The sequence below is a fragment of the Pseudophryne corroboree genome, chromosome 8 (assembly GCF_028390025.1).
Source record: "Pseudophryne corroboree isolate aPseCor3 chromosome 8, aPseCor3.hap2, whole genome shotgun sequence".
Taxonomy (NCBI): domain Eukaryota; kingdom Metazoa; phylum Chordata; class Amphibia; order Anura; family Myobatrachidae; genus Pseudophryne; species Pseudophryne corroboree.
The window spans coordinates 434,746,941-434,767,196 of record NC_086451.1 but is presented as its reverse complement, the minus strand read 5'-3'; the positions used below and the strand labels follow the sequence as shown (position 1 = coordinate 434,767,196).

The following is a 20,256-nucleotide window of genomic DNA, read 5'->3' as shown; positions in this document are numbered from 1 at the left end:
TTCCGCGGGGGGGCCGGGAGTGCCACACGATTTTCGGGAGCCTCGCGGCTTTTCCGGGAGAGTAGGCAAGTATGTCTAAATCATTAGTAGCAGCCTGAACAGAAGTCAAGGAAAACTAATTACCAAGCTTCTTCTTATAGCCTTCCACAAGGATATTTTTTTTTCAGAGGATTGTGCAAGACAGACAAAACTTATAAGCCACTGTACCTGATACAACCATGACTTCATCCGGTCCACAGATATGAAACGCCATCTAAATAGCAAACAGTGGAAGTACGTTAGTGTCCTGTACATGGGAGGTAATTCGGAGTTGATCGCAGCAGCAAATATGTTAGCAGTTGGGCAAAACCATGTGCACTGCAGGGGAAGGGGGGGGGGGCAGATGTAACATGTGCAGAGAGAGTTAGATTTGGGTGGGCGGTGTTCAAACTGAAATCTAAATTGCAGTGTAAAAATAAAGGAGCCAGTATTTACCCTGCACAGAAATAAAAAAAACCCAGCCAAATCTAACTCTCTCTGCACATGTTATATCTGTCCCACCTGCAGTGCACATGGTTTTGTCCAACTGCTAACAAAATTGTTGCTGCGATCAGCTCTGAATTACCCCCATAATGCAGTATATTTCATGTGTTATATATAGACAGTAACTATATGAAAACCAGGAACACATACGCTTTAATCTGTTTCTTATTTAAAGAGAAAAATAGTTTTAGAAAGAAATGAAATCATTTCTTACCCATACAGAATGGATGAATGAGAGCTCACATAAAAAAACAACAACTCACCTTGCCTATACAACCAACCAGTGTTAGACTGGCCCACCGGTGTACACAGGGAAAACCCCCAGTGGGCCCCACTGCCTGCGGGCCCTCCTCCTTATCTAGGGATCAGGTTCCAGACTGTGCACTTGAATTATGCATTATACATATGTTACCTTATACTGTACTAAACTGTGTGGTATTTTCTACAGAGTATATCTAAGCGGGACTCAAACCCAGGTCTCCGTCTGTTGTTACCTCTGTCGTTAGTGTGGTAAGCCACACAGACTATAGTTACAGCTTGTATGTTGGATGTTATGCTTAATGTCCACATATGCTTTGCTGATATAATATAACTTTTTGATCTCTCCGTGATGCTCCATGATACTTTGAATATATAGTTTTGTTTATACATATATCATTTGTTATATAATCAGTTTAATGAGATTTTTATAATGAATCAAAGTGTTTCTTTGTGTTTTTTAAAACCGCATGTTGGAAACCACACTACGTATACACTTGTTGGATTAATTGTGATTAAGGTGAGGTAAATGCTGATTGGCTACTACTCACCTTAAATATCGCAACACCTAAGCTTGGAAATTACCTTCTGATGAAACCGACATTCCCTACGTCGGAGAAACGCGTTAAGGTTGAGGGATAGCAACCGCACTATTGGGAGCCCTGATTGCCATAGGTTACAGCCGCAGTGCTATTTTCTGCACGCCATTCATCCACCTACAGCCGTTGTACGTTGTACATGTAAATTAACAGTTAGGATCTGATTGTCTGGTTCCTTTATCACCTTACACTTATCATTGGTTTATCACTTCCTTATGCCTTCTCCAGGTTAATACATCTGCCCCAAAGTTCTACATTAATAAGAGGAGTAAGTGGACCTGCTACGGTTCTATTGTTCTACATAAGCAAATTAATATCACCATTCAGGTGGGACATTGGGGCAGATGTATTAACCTGGATAAGGCACAAGGAAGTGATAAACCAGTGATAAATGCAAGGTGATATATGCAGTGGTGGGATTCAGCCGGTTCGCACCGGTTCTTCAGAACCGATACCTAATGTTAGGTATGGTTCTGAGAACCGTTTGCTAATGAGCGCCGCCAGCATAGGCGCCGATTCCGTTACCCCAGTAGAGCTTGCCGCCGCTGTCCCCGCAGTAGATTGAGATGCGCTGGGGGCTGCAGAAGTGCTTCTGTACCATAGCAATGGAAAAAAAACAACAAAAAATGGCCGCCGCCAAGGAGGAGACAGACGCTAGAGGTCACATTTGACCTCTAGCGCCTGTCTCCTCGGCGGCGGGCATTTTAAGAGGGTGGTTTTTTTACACTACTATGGTACAGAAGCGCTTCCACAGCCCCCAGCATGTCTCAATCTACTGCGGGGGCTAGCAGTAACCACTGATGCCCGCACCCACCCTCCCTACTTTACTGATGCAGCGGCCAGGAGATACCTGGTAATACACAGGAAAGCCCTGGCAACGCACAGGAGACCCCCTAGCAACACGTATGAAACCCCTGGCAACGCACAGGAGACCTCTAGCAATGTAAGTGGCATTATTGTGTGTGGGCATAAAATGGTGTCAGGGCCATCACTGTGTGTATCATAATATGTAATTGGCGTTACAGTGTGTGGCATAACGCATAATGGGTGTTATTTGAGTATTAAATGCATGACTTATTAAACTACCTTTCGGTATACTTAAAATGGTCATTAGGACATAGAACCGGTTGTTAATTTATTTGAATCCCACCACTGGATATATGCACCAGCCAATCAGCTCCAATATGTAAATTAACAGTTAGGAGCTGATTGGCTGGTGCATGTATCACCTTGCATTTATCACTGGTTTATCACTTCCTTATGCCATCTCCAGGTTAATACATCTGCCCCATTGAACATTATCTCTGCTCGCCCTCTTTTTGAGAACAATTGAATTCTTACATCATTATGGGATTTTAAGTGCTTTTATTCAGTGGTTTTCTGTGGTTTTCCATCAGTGCGGTTTCTTCATTTATTATGTATTAACACTGTATTTTAATTGTTTATTTATATAATAATAAATTGCATATATATCTTTTTTTACCATCTATGCGCTCTCTAAATTGTTTATAAATTATAGACAATAATAACTTTGTGACTTAAACAGTAATACAGGTTTATATAGTGAAGACAGATGACTCAGCTGTTAACACTGATATCAGTAATCAGGAGCCCATATATCACACAAGGTAACAGCATTAGGTAGTGGTACTTATCAGGAGATGTCTGTGGTGGTGAAGCATGGAGGACTGCACAGCCGTACAGTCTGACTCCCACTGTAGAGAAGATGATGCATGTACTGGAACACTGTGAGTCTCTGTAGCTGAGATCTGCTCCCAGTCTCAGCTCTGCACACTTGTACACCAGGACTCTGGGGGTAATTCAGACCTGATCGTAGCAGCAAATTTGTTAGCAGTTGGGCAAAACCATGTGCACTGCAGGGGGGACATGTGCAGAGAGAGTTAGATTTGGTTGGGGTGTGTTCAAACTGAAATCTAAAGCAGCCAGTATTTACCCTGCACAGAAACAAAATAACCCAGCCAAATCTAACTCTCTCTGCACATGTTATATCTGCCCCCCCTGCAGTGCACATGGTTTTGCCCAACTGCTAACAAATTTGCTGCTATGATCAGGTCTGAATTACCCCCTCTGTCTCACAGTCTCTGTTTGTCACACTCTCCTCACTCTCTCTCTGAGATGGAGGAACAGGAACTTACATCATATAACTCCGCCTCCGAGTGACTCCTGGCACTAGAGGTCTAATACTAGGGGATGCTCCCCATAGACTGGGACACAGAAGGAGACAGGTACAGAGCGCACCATATCCTAACATTATAGGCCCACACCTGAACACAGGAGAGGTGGCCATCCTGCGGGCAGAAAAAAAATATATGATCAATTCATTAGACATGCAGATGAAAAGGGGACTCCTGAATATTCTGTGCATATTCTTAGTATTGGTGCAGCCTACAAAGTGCCGCTGTCTCCTCCATGTGTACGCTGCAGGTACTGCTAATTTCAGCCGACCTTTCCATTTCACTGTCCAGTGTCCACAAGGTTACACTTCCCTGTAATTCCCAGCACAGGACCTTGTGTACTTTGGGGGTGATTCAGACCCGATCGCGGCTGAGCATTTCCGCACAGCAGGCGATCAGGTAGTAACTGCACATGCGTATGCACCGCAATGCACACGCGTGTCAGACAATAAACAACGGGCATCGCCGGTCAGCGACGGTATTGTGTGAAAAATCTGATCACACGGGCGTTCGCAAGGTGATTGACAGGAAGAGGCCGTTTGTGGGTGGTAACTGAGCGTTTATTGGGACTGTCCGGAAAAACGCAGGCATGCCCAATCGTTTTCAGGGAGGGTGTCTGACGTCAGCTCCGGTCCCCATCAGCCTGTTCTCATCGCACTGTAGGAGAAAATCCTGGGCTGCGCACACACTGCACACACTGGATTTTTGCAGCTCGGCGTACACATGGGATCGCACACTTGCACGGCGCATTTACACTCCTCCTGGAGATGGTGACTATCTGAACGCAGGACAGCAAAGTTTGCAGCTCAGCGATCAGGTCTGAATCCCCCCCCTTTGTATGACTGTCTTGCACAATTCCTGCTTCCTTACACCTTGGCCCATTAGTAATAAGAAACCGAGAGTAACTGTCAAACTGAGCATTATTATATCACCATAGTGACATTATCCTGCATACTGTAAATGTGATACCCAGGATGTCGGACCCTAGACCCCAGACTTTATTAATAAATGAGTCTCATTGATTAGAATGGCAGACGGTAAATATAGAAATAACGGAGGTCATAGGGACCCTGGAGAAAGAAAGAATTGAGTCGGGTGATAGGTCCCCGCGCCACTGGCGGGACACATCCGGGGATAAGAGGAGAGGGGTTAAAAAGGAGAGACTCTCTCGAGCCAGCGGTTGGTGTGACGCAGGAGGAGAAAGCATCCCTGAACGGAGAGAAAGGTCGGAGACTTACCGCGACTGAGGAGATCTGAGCTCCGGCGCAGAGTGTGGAGCAGCGGACAGCCAGGAGCGGCAGCAGGGCGGACTGAAGGACATTCCCCCTCACGGAGAGACTGAGAAGAGGCGGCGTCCCTGCAAGGTGCTGAGCGGCAGCAGGGCGGACTGAAGGACATTCCCCCTCACGGAGAGACTGAGAGGAGGCGGCGTCCCTGCAAGGTACTGGGCGGCTGCAGCGGGATCCGACCAGTCCGACCACAGCAGGGCGGGCAAAAAAGGACGGAGTGTCATCATCCCTCCCTCAGGGATAGAGAGAAGGCGGCTTCCCGGTGAGGTACGGGGACAGCAATATAAGAACGTGAATAGTCTAATGGCAGCAGGGCAGACGAGAGATTGAGCGACACCTCTCTGAATAGCAGGACCCTGATAATAAGCCAGCAAAGGTAGATAATTTAGAGGATTGCTCTCTAGACCGGTCGGACTCTGTGTCAATACCGGACAGCTTGTCACTAAGGGAAATCTAATGCATAGACCCTAGCCAGCAACCCTTGCTTGTATTCCATCTCTGGAGACAAGGAGCAACCATAGGGCAAGAAAGTGACATATTTACATTTCCCATTCAGTACCACACAGTTGTCGAGGGAATACCATAGTTCCGTAAAGTGCGCTATTGACTCTTTTCATTCCGTAATACACAGTTAAGGAGAGAATTAGTAAGAGACACTAAGCAAGACGCAGGACATCATTGAAGCAGAGAATCAGATATCCCTGAAGGCTTAGTCGGATAGCTGGAAGGAGGGATAATCATTCCGCAAGTTATCAATTGTCCATAAGTCTTCATCTATTCCTCCTGGTGTCAGATGTTCATGCAAGATAGAAAATTGAGAACTATCCTGTTCAAGGATTGATTTGCCAGTAAAATCCAAGTGTAGTTTCTATAGCGAAAAAACCCTAGACAGAGTTGAACTACACCGTTATCAATAGATAATTCCAGTAAACATATCGCTGTATACAGGAGTTTTACAGACTAGAATATTGCTGCACAGAGGATCAGTGGAGGTTTACGGCAGGGAAGTTGGCATCTCACTAGGGGACATATACTCACCATCTACATGTGCACCAACGTATGAATAATCAGCTGAACTGAGGGTATTTTTAGGGAATTTGAACTGCAGTAAGGGGGAGGTGAAATCCTAAAGTAATGTTGCAATTGCATTGATGTACTGTCTCAGTTAAATATGATGTTTTATAACTTGTTCATATAAGGTATGCTGTACTAACCGTTGTTTAGGTAGAGGAAGCCGAGTGAAGTGGCGGAGTCACAGTATTCCGGGTTCCTGCTTAATAAAACCTTCTTGATTGTTATGTATCCATATGTCATTTACTCCGAGTAGATCTTATTGTATGACATTCACCTCCGCAAGGAACAATTCTTCATCACGTCATTAGTTGTTAAATCCTGCAGAGAGAGATAAAACCGAAACAACAAGGTAATTAGACAAATATCCTAAAGTCACTCAAGAGTCACAGATATCTAAAACTATTCACACTCACCGAGTAGCACATCGTAAAATTAAGTGGCGTCACGAACAGGATACCTTACCCAACGCGAGGAAGAGTATACGCTAAGAAGATGTCCAAGGAACAGGAACAGCCCACCCCCTCTGCTAGCGGAGAACCCAGCCAGTCCACCTCAGGAATCCCTAGTATGGCTCAAATAAATCCAATAACGCTACCCTACTATTTCGGGGCTCCGTGGCTTCCCACCTACTACGGAGATAGACTTAATTCGGAAGGGAATACATTGACTGATTTTAAGAATAAGATGAAGTCAATGTTTCGCCTATATCCCTTAAACGAACAACAAAAGGTTGAGATTCTCATTGGACAATTGAAAGGATCAGCACAGCGTGAGGTTATTTCATGGCCCGCTGGAGAGAGGAAGACCATTGAACAGATACTACAGCGATTAGCTACCACATTCGAGTTGCATACCATTTCAGAACTAAAGATGAGATTTTATGCTAGGAAACAACGCCTGGGTGAAACACTTCGAGATTTTGCGTTAAGCCTGCAGGAAGCTTTAAAAGCAATTCGTACAGTGGATGAGAGTGAAATGGAAAATAGTGATGAGACTCTAGTGTCCCAATTAATTGAAGGGGCAAATAGAGAAGGCGTAAGAGCTCAACTCAGACTACTTAGAATGCAGAAACCTGATCAGTCATTCTTAGATTTCAAGGAGGACGCGATTAAAGTAGTTGGGACCGAGGTAACCCAAGAGGTCAGTTTCCCGGAGATGCCAGGTTATCTGGAAGGTCAGATGCCCAATGAAGACGGCTCTCTTCAGTCCGTACGGAACAGGAGAACAACTGACATTGGCCTTCAGAATTTTCAGACACCTACGATGGACCCAATCCGAACTTTACAGAGCCAGATTAAGGAGCTCGTAATGGGCATGACTGAGATGAGTAAGGAAATTCAGAATTTCACTAGGAAACAGGCCTCTGTCCCCAATGAAAATCGGTGGTCCAGGGAACGCCGGAGAACCAGGAACGATTGGTGGACCCCGCCGACAACAAGCGGCAGAAGAAGTACCGATCAGTTTGATCCTCAAGGACGTCCGATTTGTCGGCGATGTCAAAAACCAGGACATATCGAACGAAACTGTGAACCGACGGAGGCTTTAAACTCCAATGTCCCGAGGTTGGGGACCGAGCCTCGGGGGGAGACACCCCAATAGGTCCAAAGTCTGAAGAATGGTGGGCCCAGTACGTGGGACAATGTCCACATATACAGATTGCTATTAATGGAATAGAGATTACAGCTATGGTGGATACTGGATCACAAATAACCACCATTCAACATTCCACCTTTATTCAATATTGGGGAGAACAACAAATGGTGTCCCCTCCACCATCCTGGTTACAGTTAATAGCCAGTAACGGCTCAAGCATCTCGTGTGTGGGCTATTGGGAAGCTAATGTAAAAATCGGAGACACGGAATTACCTCGTCAAGGATGTCTGATTACCCATGCAAATGACCCTAATGCGATCCCAATAATCTTAGGGATGAATATTCTGCAAAGTTGCCCGGACGAGCTTATTGCGATCCTTAAGCAGTCCCTAGCTGATCAGTTATCTCCTGAGCGGAAGATTATCCAAAAGACCATCAAGACTCTACAAAGTCAACGGGCATTTATACAGTGTGGAGGGTCCCTGGGTAAAGTCAGAATTACTGATGGTAAACCTATTAAATTGCCTCCCAATTCCGAAATAGTAGTTTGGGGCAAGGCTCGCTGTGGGCCGAGGGGAAAAAGTTATGAGGCCCTGGTTGAACCTTGTGAAGGGAATGAAGAAGATGGAATTGTGGTGGCCCATTGTTTAGTGCATAGTAAGAATGGAAGAGTGCCAATTCGGATCATGAACCCGCATAACTACCGGATTAAGTTGTATCGTCAAAGACCGATTGCCAAACTCACCTGGGTCACCTTTCAGGACGTGCTGCATGCTCCGACACGGGTTCATCGACAAAGTGATGATATTACTAGCACGGAAGAAGAGGTAAAGAATGAATGGTGGAAGGGTATTCAAATTGGAAGTGAGGACACCCCTTTAGAACAAAAAGAGGGAGTGTTAAAAGTGGTAAAGGGGAATCCACAGACTTTTAGTCAAAGTCCATTGGATTTCGGTACAGTTACGACCGTAAAACATCATATCATAACAGGAAATGCTATGCCTATACGAGAAAAACATCGGCCGGTAGCCCCGGCTTTATATCAGCCAGTTCGACAAATGTTAGAGGATATGAAGATCACTGGGGTCATCCAGGAAAGTCATAGCCCCTGGGCTGCCCCAATGGTACTAGTAAAAAAGAAAAATGGTCAGTTAAGATTTTGCGTTGATTACAGGAAGCTAAATCAGATCACTCACCGGGACGCTTATCCACTTCCCAGGATAGAAGAGTCGTTAGCGGCCTTGAAATCAGCCAAATACTTCTCCACATTAGATCTAACAAGTGGATACTGGCAGATTATGGTGGCGCCCGAAGACCAAGAGAAAACGGCTTTTACCACACCCATGGGACTTTATGAATTTAAACGAATGCCCTTTGGATTATGTAATGCCCCCGCAACTTTCCAAAGGATGATGGAACATTGTTTGGGCCATAAGAACTTTGAAATGATCTTATTATATTTAGACGATATCATTATCTTTTCTAAGTCGTATTCAGAGCATTTGCAACATCTCCAAGAAGTTCTGCAACAACTAGCCCAGTACGGACTGAAAGTAAATCCAGTCAAGTGTCACTTATTAAAACCACAGGTTCATTACTTGGGACATTTAGTGAGTTCCGAGGGAGTAGCTCCAGATCCCGACAAGATTAAAGTCGTCCAAGAATGGCCCATACCCCAGACGGTCAAAGATGTAAGAAGATTCCTGGGATTCGTGGGTTATTATAGACGTTTTGTGAAAAATTTTGCTAAAATTGCTGCTCCATTACATGAGTTACTTCGGGACGTACCGCAAGTCAGCCAGAGCAAACGTCTACCAGTTGCCTGGACTTCAAGACAACAAACTGCTTTTGAACATCTAAAGGAATTGTTGACCCAATCACCACTCCTAGCATATCCAGATTACAGTAAACCGTTTATCCTGCAAACTGATGCTAGTCAACAAGGGCTCGGTGCCATACTTGCCCAATTACAAGATGGTAAAGAAAAAGTCATAGCATATGCCAGCCGAGGCCTGCGGAAAACGGAACGTAATGATGCTAATTATAGCGCTTTTAAATTGGAATTTCTAGCCTTAGTGTGGGCCATCACTGAGAAATTTAGAGACTATCTGGCTGTTACTCCGTTTGTAGCGTATACTGACTGCAATCCTCTGGCACATTTAGCTACGGCCAAGATGGGAGCATTAGAGCAGCGCTGGTATGCCCGACTGTCCAACTATAAATTTACTATTCAATATCGGCCCGGACAAAATAATAGTAACGCGGACGCGTTATCTCGCCTTGCCGACCGGGAGGAGTCGGACGTAGAGGATAAGTTAGAAATGGTGGAAATGCCACCTTTTCAAATGACCCGACAACTGGTGATTAAACACAATCATAAACCTCTGATTCAGAGAAGCGAATATGCACGGCCTATCGAGGAAGAGGATCAGAGTGAGTGGCAAGGGTGGCAAGAGGAGTATCCTACTTTCCAGCAATTGAAAAAGTTGCTTTTGCATAAGAAAGGCCTATCTAAAGTTGAACGGCAAGCTGCAGCCCCAGAATTGGTGAAATTATGGAGACAAAGGGACCGCCTAGAGATTCATAGGAATGTAATAATTCGGAAAAGTACGAATCCCAAAACTCACCTAACCAGGACCCAAGTGCTCATTCCTATGACAAAAGCACCAATTCTGTTAAATGCCTATCACAATCGGTCTGGACATTTTGGGAGTCAAAAGACGGAAATGAATCTTAGACAAAGGGTTTATTGGGTTGGATTGCGTCAAAGCGTTGAAGAATGGTGTCAACACTGTCATGACTGTAATCTCCGAAGGACACCAATGGCCAATGAGAGAGCTCCACTCCATCCAATAGTTAGCCATCAACCCTTGGAATTGGTCACCATTGACCATGTAAAGCTGGAGAAGAGCGGACTGGGATATGAATATGCCATCATGATAGTTGACCATTACACGAAATTCGCAGTGGCCCTACCCGTGAAAAATATGACAGCAAAAACCACAGCGGAGATTTTTTGGAGGGCTTTCGTGAGAACTTATGGATTCCCAGATAAGATTCTGACCGATCAAGGGCCAGCGTTCACCTCCAAACTTTTCCAAGAGCTATGCCTCCTCTATGGATGTAAGAAGATTAAAACCACTCCATATCATCCCCAAGGAAATGGCCTGTGTGAACGGACGAACCAGACACTTCTACAAATGGTAAGGAGTCTTCCCGAACAGCAACGACACAACTGGCCATTGATGTTGACAGAGCTCATGTTCATCTATAATAATACAGTTCATAGTTCAACTGGATACACTCCATATTACCTCTTATTCGGTAGATCAGGAAGACTACCCATAGATGTAAATATGGAGGTTACTTCGGAATTATTTACAGAAACCAATTGGGTAGCCGAACACCAACGTCGACTAAAGGTGGCTCAAGACATGGTCCAGCAACATAGAGGAATGGTGCAAAAACGGCAAGAGCATAACTACAATGTAAAGGCCCAGGCTGAACCATTGCCCATAGGATGTAGAGTACTCAGAAAGAACAATCGAAGGCAAAGCAAATTAGATTACCGATGGGAGCCTCGTCCATATAGGGTAATAGACATACCAAATCCGGATATTGCTGTATACCGTATCGAGTTGGAGGATGGAAGTCGATCAAGTCTCGTACACAGAAATCAATTGAAACTATGTCCTGTCTGGCCAGAGCCAGAGAGCCGAGATGTCCCACCGCTAGAGACAACGTCAGACCTAAATTCATACCCGGATATGATGATGAGTTTATGGTGGCCAATCTTTGGCACATTCGGAGAAACTAGCACATCCGGGGTTAGTGCACCGCTAACTGAAAATGTCCCAGATCCTGTTGACCCCGAGGTTCCTTTATTAAGACGTTCCGAAAGGAGCACAAAAGGGAAATTACCTCTTCGATATAAATCATAAAAGTAGTCTTGCTAAAGTTAAATTGATTAATGTGGTTCAATAAAGTGAATTTGTAGATGTAATGAAAAAAAAAATAGAATGTTATGTTATGTCAGAGTTAGAGTACAATTAAATGTTTGTATGCTGATGGTCTAAAGTATGGTCGAGAGGTTATATTTGATGCCAAGATGCATAAGTATATGCATCAAATTACCGGGGAGGTATGTGATACCCAGGATGTCGGACCCTAGACCCCAGACTTTATTAATAAATGGGTCTCATTGATTAGAATGGCAGACGGTAAATATAGAAATAACCGAGGTCATAGGGACCCTGGAGAAAGAAAGAATTGAGTCGGGCGATAGGTCCCCGCGCCACTGGCGGGACACATCCGGGGATAAGAGGAGAGGGGTTAAAAAGGAGAGACTCTCTTGAGCCAGCGGTTGGTGTGACGCAGGAGGAGAAAGCATCCCTGAACGGAGAGAAAGGTCGGAGACTTACCGCGACTGAGGAGATCTGAGCTCCGGCGCAGAGTGTGGAGCAGCGGACAGCCAGGAGCGGCAGCAGGGCGGACTGAAGGACATTCCCCCTCACGGAGAGACTGAGAAGAGGCGGCGTCCCTGCAAGGTGCTGAGCGGCAGCAGGGCGGACTGAAGGACATTCCCCCTCACGGAGAGACTGAGAGGAGGCGGCGTCCCTGCAAGGTACTGGGCGGCTGCAGCGGGATCCGACCAGTCCGACCACAGCAGGGCGGGCAAAAAAGGACGGAGTGTCATCATCCCTCCCTCAGGGATAGAGAGAAGGCGGCTTCCCGGTGAGGTACGGGGACAGCAATATAAGAACGTGAATAGTCTAATGGCAGCAGGGCAGACGAGAGATTGAGCGACACCTCTCTGAATAGTAGGACCCTGATAATAAGCCAGCAAAGGTAGATAATTTAGAGGATTGCTCTCTAGACCGGTCGGACTCTGTGTCAATACCGGACAGCTTGTCACTAAGGGAAATCTAATGCATAGACCCTAGCCAGCAACCCTTGCTTGTATTCCATCTCTGGAGACAAGGAGCAACCATAGGGCAAGAAAGTGACATATTTACATTTCCCATTCAGTACCACACAGTTGTCGAGGGAATACCATAGTTCCGTAAAGTGCGCTATTGACTCTTTTCATTCCGTAATACACAGTTAAGGAGAGAATTAGTAAGAGACACTAAGCAAGACGCAGGACATCATTGAAGCAGAGAATCAGATATCCCTGAAGGCTTAGTCGGATAGCTGGAAGGAGGGATAATCATTCCGCAAGTTATCAATTGTCCATAAGTCTTCATCTATTCCTCCTGGTGTCAGATGTTCATGCAGGATAGAAAATTGAGAACTATCCTGTTCAAGGATTGATTTGCCAGTAAAATCCAAGTGTAGTTTCTATAGCGAAAAAACCCTAGACAGAGTTGAACTACACCGTTATCAATAGATAATTCCAGTAAACATATCGCTGTATACAGGAGTTTTACAGACTAGAATATTGCTGCACAGAGGATCAGTGGAGGTTTACGGCAGGGAAGTTGGCATCTCACTAGGGGACATATACTCACCATCTACATGTGCACCAACGTATGAATAATCAGCTGAACTGAGGGTATTTTTAGGGAATTTGAACTGCAGTAAGGGGGAGGTGAAATCCTAAAGTAATGTTGCAATTGCATTGATGTACTGTCTCAGTTAAATATGATGTTTTATAACTTGTTCATATAAGGTATGCTGTACTAACCGTTGTTTAGGTAGAGGAAGCCGAGTGAAGTGGCGGAGTCACAGTATTCCGGGTTCCTGCTTAATAAAACCTTCTTGATTGTTATGTATCCATATGTCATTTACTCCGAGTAGATCTTATTGTATGACATTCACCTCCGCAAGGAACAATTCTTCATCACGTCATTAGTTGTTAAATCCTGCAGAGAGAGATAAAACCGAAACAACAAGGTAATTAGACAAATATCCTAAAGTCACTCAAGAGTCACAGATATCTAAAACTATTCACACTCACCGAGTAGCACATAAACAGCAATGACTATTATTTATTACCAGTTATTTATATAGCGCACACAAATTCCGCAGCGCTTTACAGAGAATATTCGGTCATTCACATCAGTCCCTGCCCCAGTGGAGCTTACAATCTATACAATCTTACAATGACTACATCAAAGATGTTCAGGTTCCACATTGAAAGGGTGATCTCACCTACGGTTCCCTGTAGCTGTAACAGCGTCTAGCACACAGACAGGAACAGAGTTATACCCCTTTTCCACCTACTAAGCACGGGTTGCAGCCGGGAGCCTGACACGGGTGCTACCCGGCTGCGGCCCGCGCTCAGCCCCCTTTCCCACTGTGCTCACCAACCCGGCATATTGCCGGGTTGGTGACGCTGCTAGTGACGCGGCAGGGGTGGCACTGAGAGATCACATGATCTCCCAGCGCCGCCCTTCCATACAGTGTAAACGGGAGCCGTGTCGCATCGACACTGCTCCCGTTTACACTACAACCCTACCCGGATCATTCCCGTGTCCTACCCAGGTAGTTACCCGGGTAGGATTCACGGGTCATTTGATTCGGGTTTTTGCGGGGGGACCCTTTTCCACTAGCAAAAAACACGGGTAAATGCGCGCCCCCCGTGCATTTACCCGTGTTATCTGAGCTAGTGGAAAAGGGCTATTAGATTGGAGTTAGAAGCCAACCAGGAGAACCCAAGGATGCACACTCTTTAGGAGAAGTGCGTTGTGCATAGTTAGCTCCTGTCTATACAGGCTAACAACAACTGCGGTAATTCAGACCTGATCGCTGCTGTGCGAATGCGCAAGGCAGCGGATTATCGATCGACTGCGCATGTGTACGGATTGTAGTGCGCACGCACGAGGCCAAACTGCGAAAGTATCCAGCAATTTTTTCGATCGCTAGGTGTACGCAAGTTGACAGGAAGAGGATGTTTGGGGGTGGTAACTGGTCGTTTTCTGGGAGTGTCAGGAAAAACGCAGGCGTTCCCAAGCGTTTTCAGGGAGGGTGTGTGATGTCAGCTCCGACCCCAATCAGCCTGATTCTATCGCACTGTAGGAGTAAATCCTGGGCTACGCACAGACTGGAAAAAACATTCGATGTTGAGTGAGTTACGAACGAATTTGCAACTGACCAGCGTTTGCATAGGTTTTCTCACGGCATACGCACACTTGCACGGGGTGGATTTTCAATCTGTCTGGGCGGCGACTATCCGATCGCAGACCTCTGCAAATACGCAAAGGAGTAATCAGGCCTGAATTAAGCCCAATGTCCCAACTGCCCAAAGCTAGACACACGTGGTGCGGTCCATCACCAAGATTATTGTTACACTTGGATATAAACTTGTGGCCAAATCAGATGAGATTGTGTCGCTTGGTTCGGGCAGGCTGACAACTTCATTGGGGAACTTGGAGGTCTACAGTCGATAGATAAGCAATGCCGTCCCAGAAGCCTGGCATCACAGCTTGTACGGGTCGGGCTTTCCCCCCTATATAAAGTTAAGGTCTGATAGTCACTGACATCACAAGATTGCTGGCGGAGGGGAACTTCGAGGAAGCTGATCATGTGGGCATTTATACATTATCAATGACTTGGGCAGTGAAAGACACCTCTGCTGCATTTAGAAGACAATTTACTAATATTAACATTTGCACAAATTAGATCTGATTCTGAGCAAAGCAAAAAAGCAAGTAACTTAGCACTTGGACAAACCATGCAATGCCAGAGGTACAAATACAGGTCCGTAACTAGGTATGTGCTGAGAGTGCCAACGCACATCTGTTTTAATTACTTTCACTTGTAGCTTCCCCCCTTTTGAAGCCCAACATTTCCTGACGGCCCTTGTCTCCTCCCTCCACCCCTCCAGTCGCTAATACCTATACAACATTCATGAACTTAACTTGATAGTTCTTTATTATTCAGTCGCACTGTCCTTTATTATATTTCAAGATGCTGACATACCTGGGATTCGAACACACTGGCTGCACATGATCAGTGCGGTTGGCTATGCTGCAGTCTTCACCTGTGTCTTACTGTATCTCTGTTTTATCAGTGTTCAGTCACTGCCAACTGGCACTCTTGGAGCTCAGCTACATGGCCATTTAGGGTTGTTATTGGGTTTTCAGTACCCAGAGAATAGAACTGGCACAGTTGTATATTATTTGCCTAGCAGAGGTAGTCCAGGACATGAAGTCTGATTATTTCACTAGACTACTAGAGCCCGGTATCCGGACTCCAGGTCGACAGCACAAAGGTCGACACACCTTAAGTCGACGCCAATTGGTCGACACACCTTAGGTCGACATGGACAAAAGGTCGACAGGAACAAGGTCGACATGGAAAAAGGTCGACATTAGTTTTTCACGATTTTTTTATTTTTTTGAACCTTTTCATACTTAACGATCCACGTGGACTACAATTGGAACGGTAAAGTGTGCCGAGCGAAGCGGTAGCGGAGCGAAGGCACCATGCCCGAAGCATGACGAGCGAAGCGAGCCATGCGAGGAGACGCGGTGCACTAATTGGGGTTCCCGGTCACTCTACGAAGAAAACGACACCAAAAAAAAATAAAAAACTCATGTCGACCTTTTTCCATGTCGACCATGTTCCTGTCGACCTTTTGTCCATGTCGACCTTTTGTCCATGTCGACCTAAGGTGTGTCGACCAATTGGCGTCGACCGAAGGTGTGTCGACCTTTGTGCTGTCGACCCTCAGTCCCAGACCCTAGAGCCAAGGTCTGATTGGGGGACAAGGTCCCCCCCCCCCCTCCTTTCTTGGAAGCAGCAGCTGCAGCTTTTTCCCATAGCCCAGCACGCTGCCATGTGCTGGGCTGCAGTGTGGCTCGGGAAGCACTGAAAATACAATTTTTTTCTGTATTTTTGTTCTAAGGGTGCATGGCCACGCCTCCAGTGGTTAGGTCACACCCCCCGAAAAGTACCTAGGCCCAGCCAGGCTCTCTACTGCCCTGCCCAGTGGTAGCATGTATACTGCAAAAAGCATGGGGGATAGTATAGAACCCTGTGGAACACTACATGGCAGTGGCACTGGTGAAGATGAGTGTACTCCAGAAGATACTCTCTGTGACCTGCCGGTGAGAAATGATTTGAAGCAGCTAAGGACTGCGTTATCCAATCCACAGAAGTTTTTAAGGCACTCGGGGCCATGTACTAAGCCTTGAAAAGTGATGAAGTGGAGAGTGCAGTGGAAAACGCAGGATTTCTAGAGGGGGGTTTCCAAATGCAATACACAATCTCCCACACTGTGGAACATGGAATACAGTATTAATATTTAACACTATAGATGATCTATAGTATAGACTGTATCAAACATTGAAATCATATAAATAAAATAAGTGGTCAGGAAAAGGTTAAACTGCAACCCCTTCTATTCCCCCCGGGAATTTGCCTCAATTGTCCTTGTGGGAGTGTACATCCCCCCCCTCGACTGCGCAAACGTAGCCCTGCACCACCTGGCCATATGTATATCCGACATAGAACAAAAACACCCAGACTCTCTGCTTATAGTACTGGGTGACTTCAACAGAACTAACCTGAGCAAGGAGCTACCTAAGTACAAACAACATGTCACGTGTCCCACCAGAGAAGGGCGCACCCTTGATCACTGCTACACTACCCTCAAGTCTGCCTTCCGGTCTATCCCGCGTGCTGCACTCGGCCTATCTGACCACTGCCTCGTCCACCTACTCCCTACCTATACACAGAAACTGAGAGCAGTTAAGCCTGTCGTTAAGACTGTTAAGAAATGGACCAATGAGGCCAAGATGAAGCTCCAGGCCTGCTTTGACTGCACGGAATGGGGGGTCTTTGAAGCCTCGGCAACCGACCTGAATGACTTGACAGACACTGTCACATCCTACATCAGCTACTGTGAGGACATGTGTGTACCTACCAAGACTTACCGCATTTACAACAACAACAAGCCATGGTTCAATGCCCAGCTCAGGCAACTTCGTCGAGCCAAAGAGGAGGCCTATAGCAGCGGTGACAGAGCACTATACAACCGTACTAGGAACTCTCTGACTAAAGGAATCAGGCTAGCAAAAAAACGGTTCTCGGACAAGCTGACAAACGATCTCTCCACCAATGACCCCGTATCTGTATGGAAAGGAATGCAATCCATAACCAACTATAGGAAAACATCAAAGTCCACCGCCATGCACCAAGACCTTGCAGATGAACTGAACCACTTTTATTGCAGGTTCGCAAAAGAAGTCCCCTGCAACCCAAACAATCACCTCTACGATGTCCCGAACACCGACGGCCAACCCCAGGCACTGCATGTCACCCAAGAAGAGGTGGAGGCATTGTTCAAAATGGCCAAAACCAGGAAAGCTCCGGGTCCTGACGGAGTGTCACCATCTGCCCTAAGAGCATGTGCGGGTCAGCTCGCCCCCATATTCACCAAGAACTTCAATAAATCGCTGGAGCTACAGAAAGTCCCTTCCTGCCTCAAAAGGTCTACTATAGTCCCGGTCCCCAAGAAACCCACTATCACGAACCTGAACGACTACAGGCCGATAGCACTGACGTCTGTGGTCATGAAAACGTTCGAGCGTCTGGTTTTGAATCACCTGAAAACTGTGACTGGCCCCCAACTGGACCCCCTGCAGTTCGCCTATCGCTCGAATCGGTGTGTCGAGGATGCAGTCAACCTGGGCCTGCACTACATTCTACAGCACCTAGACATTCCCGGTACCTACGCGAGGGTCCTGTTTGTCGATTTCAGCTCGGCCTTCAATACAATCGTCCCCAGCATCCTCCACCCCAAATTACTTCGCCTAGGGGTCCCAGAACCTACCTGTTACTGGATAATAGACTTCCTGACAGATAGGACACAGGTGGTGAAAGCAGGGGAATTCACCTCTCAAGCGCGGTCCATTAGTACAGGGGCCCCTCAGGGCTGTGTCCTCTCACCCCTGCTCTTCTCCCTGTACACAAATGACTGTACCTCAGAGGCGCAATCAGTAAGGATCATCAAATTCGCCGATGACACCACCGTCATCGGCCTCATCAAGGATGGGGACGAATCGGCCTATAGACGGGAAGTAGACCGGCTGGCCCAGTGGTGCATCCACAACAACCTTGAGCTCAACCCCCTCAAAACTGTCGAGATGATAGTGGACTTCAGGAAGAAGTCATCTAGTGCACCTCCGCTAACGATTGCTGACAGTGTGGTATCGCTAGTGGACTCCTTCAAGTTTCTAGGGACCACAATCTCCAGGGACCTTAAATGGGGGTCCAACGCTGACGCCACTGTTGGGAAAGCGCAGCAGAGGTTGTTCTTCCTCAGGCAACTAAGGAAGCTCAACATCCCACAGAAGCTTCTGCTCCTCTTCTACTCCGCGATTGTGGAGTCGGTACTATGCTCCTCGATACTCGTATGGTACAGCTCCGCCAGCGCGAGGGACAGATGCAGGCTCCAAAAGGTGGTCAGAACCGCAGAGAAGATCATCGGGGCCGACCTTCCCTCAGTCCAGGACCTGTACTTGTCCAGAGCTAAAAAGCGGGCAATGAAGATAGTAAAAGACCAGCTACACCCCGGCCACAGCATGTTTAACTTGCTTCCTTCAGGCAGGCGTTACAGGGCTGTCCCCGCCAGATCCAACAGAAGTCTCAAAAGTTTCTTTCCCCAAGCGGTCCGCCTGCTGAACTCCTGAACATTGACTGACTAGACGTACATGTAACTAACTTGTGTCCCTACGGTATACCTATCTGTGTAACTTTACTTCCCCCCCACCCCCACACACACACACACACACACACACACATCTGCTTACCTGTTACCTACTTGGCTGTTGTATGGCAAACCGAAGACAAATTCCTAGTATACGCAAGTATACCTGGCCAATAAAGCTGATTCTGATTCTATATTATAATAAATAAATACTCAAACATAATAGAACTAGTACTGCATTTTCTAAGTACACATTCTCCCACTTCATGGTAAAGCTCCTGTCTCTTCTTCCTGGTAGCTACTCTCTGGTCCAGTGCACTGATTGAAGACTCAGGGGGTCATTCCGACCCGATCTCACGCTGCAGTTGTTTGCAGCGGTGCGATCAGGTCAGAAGTGCGCATGCGCCGGCGCCGCAGTGCGCCAGCGTATGCCAGACGGCCGAAGACTGTCGTTGCCTAGCGATTGCCTCTGCCTGATTGACAGGCAGAGGTGGGAGGGGGCGGCACGGCGGCGTTTGGCCGCCGTTTTAGGGCCACGGTCTGGCCAACGCAGGCGTGGCCAGATGGTGCGGGGCCGGTCGGGCCGCAGCGGCTGCGTGACATCACACGCATCCGCTGCGACCCTGGCAGCGACAAGTAACTTCCAGCCAGTCGCAGGAGCTGCGCTGGCCGGGAGTTACTCTAAAAGTACAAAAGCATCACTGCTGTGCGATGCTTTTGTACTTGTGCGGGGAGGGGGCGGCCTGACATGCGGGGGCGGACTAGCCCTGTGCTGGGCGTACCCCCACATGTCAAGGAAGATGATCGTAGCTGTGCTAAATTTAGCACAGCTACGATCAACTCGGAATGACCCCCTCAGAACCACACACACAGCAAACTTGATAGAAGCTGCTAAGAGCATGTGCAGCAGGTCTACTCTGTCCTTTAAACTGCATGATGTGGCGGCAACTCTAGTAATCGTATTATATACCATTGCTATTGAGCCACTTGCCAAAAAGGAGGGGGGTTTCCAGGTTACTGGAAACCCCCCTGAGTTTGCCTATGGAGTGATAAACTACCAGCCAACCAGC

General features: G+C 46.8%; 1 protein-coding gene across 1 annotated transcript in view; it reads right to left on the bottom strand.

Annotated features, from left to right (window-relative positions):
- The window catches only part of LOC134947925 (flotillin-1-like), a 91,232-nt gene extending 77,842 nt beyond the window's left edge, over positions 1–13,390 (bottom strand). The window contains exons 1-3 of the mRNA XM_063935738.1: positions 13,217–13,390; positions 6,078–6,255; positions 208–253 (exon numbers count right to left, since the gene is read on the bottom strand). Coding sequence (XP_063791808.1) covers positions 208–253 — 46 coding nt within the window. The 5' untranslated portion in view covers positions 6,078–6,255; positions 13,217–13,390. The remainder of the gene's footprint in view (positions 1–207; positions 254–6,077; positions 6,256–13,216) is intronic.
- Positions 13,391–20,256: the final 6,866 nt, after the last annotated feature.